Here is a 7,902-nt window from a genome sequence, read left to right on the forward strand (position 1 = left end):
CTTGTGTTTTTATGTTCATTCTTCTTTTCTCTCTATTTTGTAAACATAGCTATTTAATTTTGGGGTCTTTTTAAAAATAAAAAAATATTTAAAGATATTTACATTTTATAGTAAAAAGTTAAAAAAAATACAAAGCACTTTTAGAATTTTTGCTATAAAGTGTAAATATTTTTGGGATGTTTCTATCGATAAGAATTTCACTTTAATTTTTTGTTTTTAATTTTAAAATTAAGCTTTTAAATATCATTTCCTATCTCTAAATTTAATTTTTAATTTACCTTTTACCAATATTTTCAAAAAACAAGCTGTTTGGGAAAAAATGTTTTTGTTTTTATTTGTCTAAGAGTTAAATTTTACACAAAAATAAATCCACATTTTTATAAGAAAAATGAAAAGAAATATATTTAATTTTTAAAAATAAAAAATGAAAATTAAATTATTACTAAACGAGACTTAGCAAAGTCACATGAGATTAAATATGCATTGAAAACAAAAATCGAATAAAATTGAAGGGATAGGCATTCTAAATTAACCATAGAATTTGCTAAGTCTATGGTTAATTTACGTTCTAAACAATATACATCTTAGAAACAAGAGAGATTTTCCCAATATACACCATTTGAGTTTGATAACTCTACATAATATGGAAAAACAAAATAATCTACTCGGAGAGTTTCACGAGTTAATTTTAAACCACATCAATTTTAATCTGAATCTTACTTTATATTTATTTGTCAATAATTTGCTAAAAAAAATTAATGATTACTGTGGTTGATATATTTTTGTAGTAGTGCTTAAGACTATCATACAATCAAATAAAACATGTTTGAGAGTGTTGTGGGTGAATCATGGAATCAAGGGTAAAATGGTCAACAAACAGCAAACGAATAAGAGAAGAGCAAGTCCAAAAGAAACAGGGGTTTGGTCGGCCCTGTCGAACCCATCAATAAGGGCTCGAGATTGATGAGCTAGGTAAGAATGTTGGCTGGTCGACCTCAACCTAAGAAGAATCCTAGAACAGTCGCCCCAGAAACCCTACTCAGATAAAGAATAGGAGAATGATTAGAACCCATAAATACATCATCATAACTATATATGTGGTAACTTAAACTTCCAAGTTCTTCTCTATTTCATAATTCTCTCAATGACTAAGGCATCGAAGCACTTTTTCTTTGTTTTGTAAGTCATCTCTTCCCCAAACTACAAATTTACCTTTGATGTCGCGTGAAGTTCAGATACGCTTTCCCTAGACCAAAAGTTGGCATCAACAAAGAGTTCCACACTTTATCATGCCCAAAAACACTTCCATTCTAAAAATGAATAGGTGAGTTTGGAAGAATCCAAAATCACTTTTCAAGTGTTTCACGTTAAATTCTAAATAATTTTAGATGAATAATGATAATGTATTTTGATTTTAAAATGGAGTAGTTTTCAAATTAAGAAAAAACTCCTATTTTAATTGGGAAATGGCCCATGGGTGTGAAAAACACGCAATTTTATAATAATAATAATTTCATCACTTTAAAAATATTAAAAATCGGAGAAATCGAATCTATAATTTTGAGATTAATAATATAAATAAGTCGACATTATTTATAGGCATCTCCAACTATGCTTATTTTTGACATTTTTCTAAAATTGTGATGGTTTGAATTCACTGCCATTTTTTTTTTTCAAATTCAATTAATCCTTGCTTAGTTTTATTTGTTAGGATAAAACAAACAAAATTGGACCAAATCGAATCCAAGGGTCGTTCAATTTGTTCTTTTTTTAATTATGTTTAAACACGTTTTGGCAGTTATTATTAATAATATTATTATTTTCTAAATGAGAACATATTCTGATAAATTAACCATAAATAAATAAAAGTAACTAAATTATTGAATAAGATCAGTATAAGATCTTCTACATGAATTGTTTATAATATATGGAAGAAAATCATTGAAAAATATATATTGAAATTTGAGTGAATAGCGCAGAAATGTTATCAACTTTAGATTTTACAAATAGAGCATAAATTTGACTTCTCTAATCTTATTTTATATTATATTTGATTATGCTTTTTTTGTGTAGTCTTAAATTTTTTACTATATTTGAAAATACATATTTATATTATGCTATTCAGGTAAATANAGTTGAATTGAACCTATTTCTTTTACTGATTGAACGTTTATATATAAAGAAATTGAATAACATAAAAACAATTTCTTACATTTGATTTCGGTTTAGTCACTAGATTTCAAAAGGTTACAATTTCATCTTTGATAGTTGGAACATTTTTAAATATAAAAAAATATTTAAAAATATTTACAATTTATAGTAAAATGTTTCAAAAGTACAAAGCAGTTTTGGAACTTTTTGCTATAAAATGTAAATATTTTTTGAATTTTTTTATTTATAAGAAATTTCCTTGATTTTTAGTTTGAGTTTTATTTCAATTTTGGTCTTTAATTTTCAAGATTTACACTTTTTAACTTCAATTTTTTTCATTAAATACTCACTTTCCATTATTGATGTTAATGTCTATTAATTAATTTGAAATAATTATGAAGACAATATTTATTTTTAATTTTAACATGATAAAAATAGTGAAATTTAATTAATTATAGTTTTTAAAAGTTAATTAATAGATACTGACATCGTGGGTAATGAGTGTTTAATGAAAAATCAAAGTAAAAAAAAAATACAAAATTGAAACAAAATTCAAATATCAAGGGCAAAATTGTAACATTTTGAAATCTAAAAAATAAATTGAAACCAAACTCAAAATTTAATCACTAATTATGTTTTATTTTGAAATAAGTTACCAAATATAAAACCCAAAACTTAGGTTTTAACCATTTTGTTTTAGAAAATCAAGGCTATACACACTACTTTCATCTCCAAATTACTTTCTTAAATTTTGAGAACTAAAAAATAGCTTTCAAAAATTTATTTTTGTTTTTGGAATTTGGCTAAGTCATGTATTTAATAAAGATGCAAATTATGGTAAAAAATGTGGATGATATAGATTTATTTTTAAAAACAAAAACAAAATTGTAAAATATTTTATTAAAAGGAATCAAATGCAAATATTAAAAATATTTTTTTAATTATTATTATTATTATATTTTTGCAATTTTCGGAGACAAAAACAAAGTTTAAGAAGAAAGATAAAAGTAAGTAAAATAAAATAAAATCAGAAGAGAATTTAATGGCAAGTAAAATAATTGAAAGTCTATATATATATATATATATAAAACTAAAGCCTTAAATTGAATTGAATTGAATTTCAACAACTTTATAGGTCAGATTTTTCTCATAAAAATGAAAGGAAACCAGCTCAGATTGTAAAATTATTCAAGTGGTAGATATTGTATTGGCCTACTTATTAGGAAATGTAAAAAAAAAAAAGAAAAAAGAAAAAAAAGGGAAAAAAAGAGATATGGAGAGAGAAATAGAAAATTTATTATTATATAAAAAAAAAAAACAAAAGGTAAGAAATTTATTTGGATAAAATATCGTTTTGGTTCATAGGTTTTGGGTGTAGTTTCTATTTGATCCTTAGATTTTCAAAGGTTATACATTTGGTTCTTAAGTTTTGAGTTTTGTTTCAATTTAATCCCTAAGTTTCAAAATATTATAATTTTATTATTGAAATTTGAGTTTTGTTTTAATTTGGTTCATAGGTTTCAAGATTTTACACTTTTTAACCTTAATTTTTTATTAAATACTCACTTTCAATCATTGACGTCAATTTTTTTATTAATTAATTAGAAACAATTATGAAGTAAAATTTTGAATTTAATTTTAAAAGTTTAAAAAATAGTGAGATTTAATTAATTATAATTATTTTAATGGTTTTTAATTTATTAATATAAATTAATATTAAAGAGGAAAAATGAATATTTAGTGAATAATCGAATTTTAAAATGTAATCTTTGAATTATAGAGATCAAATTGTAGCAAAATTTAAATATCTAAAATAGAATTTAACATTTTTAAATTTAAAGAATAAATTAAAATCAAATTCAAAACTTAAAAATTAAATGCGTAACATTTTAAAGTCTAGGTTTAAAGAGAAAAAAAGAAGGAAAAAAAAAAAGCAAAAGAAAACAGTAAAAAGGCGTATGTAATTTTGTATTAAATCACTTTGCATTCAAATTGCAAAATTCCGACAAATCGTGCATGTTTCACGACTCCTAAGATAGCAATTCCTTATAATTTCGACACAATCATTTTTATTTTTTTTATTTTTTAATTTTTTACTTTATTATTCAATTTAATTTTTATTTTATAAAAAAGCAAAAGGTAACATTTGACCTTGAAAGAATCTTCGTAAAAAAAAAAAAAAGAAATCGTATTTCTATTATCATACAAACTTGGGGACCAAGTATCTACTTCAGTGGCAGTATCGTAAATAAATAGAAAAGTTTGCCCTTTTATGTAGCCAATGGAGTAGTAGGACAAACAGCCCGACAATGCACTGACGGCCCGCTGCGACACTTTCCCACTCAGCTCTGACAAGCGCGTGGGGAGAGGGGGGAGGTTGTGAGTGAGAGACACGCGCTTTGAGAGCGAGTAACGGCATGATACACATGAGATGGTGGATGGGATGGGCATATCGCATGAATGTGGCATAGATGTTGGGGGAAAGCACATGCCATATCAGAAAATAGGAAAATTAATTTTTAAATTTAAGAAATTTCTATATAAGTAAAAAAAGAAGAAAAGGTAAAAATGGTTATAATTAATTAAATAAAAAAGTTAAAAGGGGTTTTAATTTGACTGCATGGGGAGAGGTGAGGAAGGGCCGCAGAGTCATTGATTGAGACGTGAGGAATAGAATACAATAAACACTATACTGAGGTATTTTTCTTTTATTTGGGTCAAAATCAATATTAATTTTTGCTTTAATTTTTGCTATTTTTATTATATACCCATTCCCCCTCCTCTTCTTCTTCCTGGAGATTTGTGTTTTTAGGGAAATTTCAGTGTCTTAAAGGAGAGTTTTTCTTCTGTCTCTTTCTTTTGCTCTGCAACTTGAGCGTTTTCTTTCTGAGGTCCATTTCACTGTTTTTCTGCAGAGACGCCATAGGCATAGATAATAAGTTTAACTCTTTCTTTGTCACGTTTTAAGCAAAGCCCAACTATAGCCATTGATTTGTAATCCTATTCCCTTCTGCTTTATTTATTATCTTCGTTTTGCTTATTGTTCTTCTGTTTGAAGAGGCAGAGAGAGAGAGAGGGAAGGGGGGGTTGGTTTCTTCTTTTTCTTCTTGTTTATTGGGGATTCTTTTTGTGGTTTGAGGAAGAGGAAAGCGGAGTTCTATAGGGAGTGTGTTGAGGAGGAGGAGATTTATGTCGGCTGGGTTTGACTTGGCTGTGATTGGGGCTCTGTTGCAGCTCTGTTTTTCTTCTTTCATCCTCTCTTGCTGTATGATTCTCTGCTCTTTCAAGCAGAGCCTCAATCTGGTGTTTTCATCTATTTCGATGCGTTTGAGACCGAAGAGGTTTGTGGGGGGTTTTCTTTTTCTTCTTTTGATTTCCTGTTTTTTCATGGGTTTTGTTCTGACTTTTGTTTTGTGGGTCTTTTGCAGGACTTGTTCTGGAGTGAAGTGCTCTGGAGCTTTTCATATACAACGATTCTCATTCCTTATTTTGCTCTTCAGAAGTGGGGGTTTCACTTGATAAACAAAAACCCCTTCGTCTGTTTTTGATTTTATTTTTCTTCCCCTCTTTTCCCCTCAAGTTTTGGCCTGTTAGAGTTCGAGTACGATTTTTCTAGAGTTGAAGAGTTTTTTTTTTTAATTTTCTTTTTCCCCCCGAAAATGCCAGAGCCTCGAGTTTTACAGCTAACGAATCAAAAAAGTTTTGGAAAAAAATCCAAGTCGAGATCCGAAGAACTGAAGATGACTCGGAAAATCCGCGTCATCTGTAACGATCCAGATGCAACCGATTCATCTTCAAGCGAAGATGAGGGTGAAATCGAAACAAAATCTGTCAAATTGAAACGAATCGTTCGAGAAATCCACCTACCCTTGTTCCCTTTTCGCTCGAAAACAATGGATGTAACTACTAGCACTCAGAGTTCTTCACAAGACAGCAACAATGGCGGCAAAAACCCAGAGATGAAGAAGAAAAGGGTTTTAGCCACTAAAACCCTTTCTACAAGGAGATCCGCTTCCCAATACAGAGGAGTTCGTCAAAGAAAATGGGGCAAATGGGCCGCTGAAATCCGAGACCCATTCAAAGGGGCTCGCATTTGGCTTGGAACTTACAACACGGCTGAAGAAGCCTCTCAAGCCTACGAATCAAAACGCCTTGAGTTCGAAACCGCCATGGCCGCCGCCCCTAAAAGCAGCAGCAGCAACATCATCATCTCTTCCTCATCTTGTTCCTCCGAGGAGAACGAGGAAGAATCCGACAGCGTCGTCTCTCAAACATCCCCAGCCGCCATTGTTGAAATGGAAACCTCTTCCTCTGTTTTGATCAAAGAGGATGAAGAAGAAGTAATCGACACAAATTTGATCAACGAACTTCAAATGCCCGATTTGGGATTCGTCGATGAAGGTCTAGAAATCAATTTAGGACTACCGGAACTCGACCCCTTTTTCATGGACGACATTGGTCAATTCTTAGACGATTTCTCCGCCTTGGATGACATTCAAATTTACGGATTCGATGACGATGTACCCAGTTGCCTTCCAGATTGCGATTTCAACGATTTTGGGAACGATGACATTTCTTGTTGGGTGGATGAAGCTCTGAATGTGCCTTGCTCGTGAGAAAAAAGTTTTGCAGATTAGAGACGAAAGAAAAAACAGTGTTTTAATGTTTTTAATTTAATTGTTGTTATTATGGTTTTTTTTTTTTTGTTGGGGTTCTGGTAAAAGACTTCGATTTTCTCGAGAAAATGTTAAGATTTTCCGGGAAAGTTTTTTTTGATGGAGAGAAGAGATTCATATATCTTCTGGGTTTTCTTGTGCTTTGAGAGCCGTCCAGGGATATGAATTTTCTTTGTTTATTTATTTATTTCTTTTTCTTTTTTTATAATTTTATTGTTCTTCGTAAACTACAATGAACATTATGGATGTAGTTTGAAACAATTTTATCTTTTTATTTGTTTCTTGTTACAGCTCATTTTGTCTGTCTATTGAGAAATGTGTGGTCCTTTTGGTTTCAATGGATGTGTTTTTCCAATATCATTCATTCATTAAATTTGTTTTGTATTGAGTTTAATTGCAATTAATTTAATAGTTGAAGGTTGAATTTAGAGGGCTTTTTTCTTTTTTTTTTTTAACATTTGTAGTCCCATCGTGATTTTATTTTTCTCACAAGAAAAAAACAACTTTGAGAAAAATAAGAGAAATACATTAGAACAAAGTTCCTCATACTTTATGTTTGCTTTGTTAACTAAAGAAAAAAACAACCATAACAAAGTTATTTCATAATTGTTCATATTGAAACTTTAGGGTTTAGGGTTGAATGGAAATATATTATTAAAAAAAGGAATGAAATATTTAATCTTTGAAATTGGAATGAAAATATCTTAATATATTAAAGAATTTATTTGGGATTATTTTAAGAATTTAGGTTGGAGGATATGATTCCTTGCTGGATCGGAATCAATAATATTGAAAATTCCAAATCAATTTTCATAATTCCTTAGGATTCTCAGCCCTAGATGGCTTTATTCCCTTTTGTTTCCTTCTTCCTTTCTTCACATTTTTGTTTTGAGAAAATAAATTAATTTCTTCATTAAATTACAAGTTTGTTAATCAACTTTCAAGTTCGTGTCAAATAAGATTTATATCTAATACGTCTTTGAATTTTATTATGAATTATTATTCAAATTTAGGTCATATTTACAACATTTGAAACGTAATTCAAGAATGGTAATGTAAAAAGTGGACCCCAATT

General features: G+C 29.1%; 1 protein-coding gene across 1 annotated transcript; it reads left to right on the forward strand.

The window, feature by feature from the left end:
• The first annotated feature begins 4,869 nt into the window (after window positions 1-4,869).
• Window positions 4,870-7,122, forward strand: LOC120076603 (ethylene-responsive transcription factor ERF118-like). The gene is made up of 2 exons (XM_039030479.1): window positions 4,870-5,492; window positions 5,580-7,122. The coding sequence occupies exon 2, from the start codon at window positions 5,811-5,813 to the stop codon at window positions 6,765-6,767; it is 957 nt and encodes a 318-aa protein (XP_038886407.1). The 5' UTR covers window positions 4,870-5,492; window positions 5,580-5,810; the 3' UTR covers window positions 6,768-7,122.
• Window positions 7,123-7,902: the final 780 nt, after the last annotated feature.

This window comes from Benincasa hispida, chromosome 4 (genome assembly GCF_009727055.1).
Source record: "Benincasa hispida cultivar B227 chromosome 4, ASM972705v1, whole genome shotgun sequence".
NCBI classification, from domain to species: Eukaryota; Viridiplantae; Streptophyta; class Magnoliopsida; order Cucurbitales; family Cucurbitaceae; genus Benincasa; species Benincasa hispida.

Coding starts and splice junctions, on each gene's coding strand:
- LOC120076603 (XM_039030479.1), top strand. CDS start 5,811: ATGCCAGAGCCTCGAGTTTTACAGCTAACGAATCAAAAAAGTTTTGGA.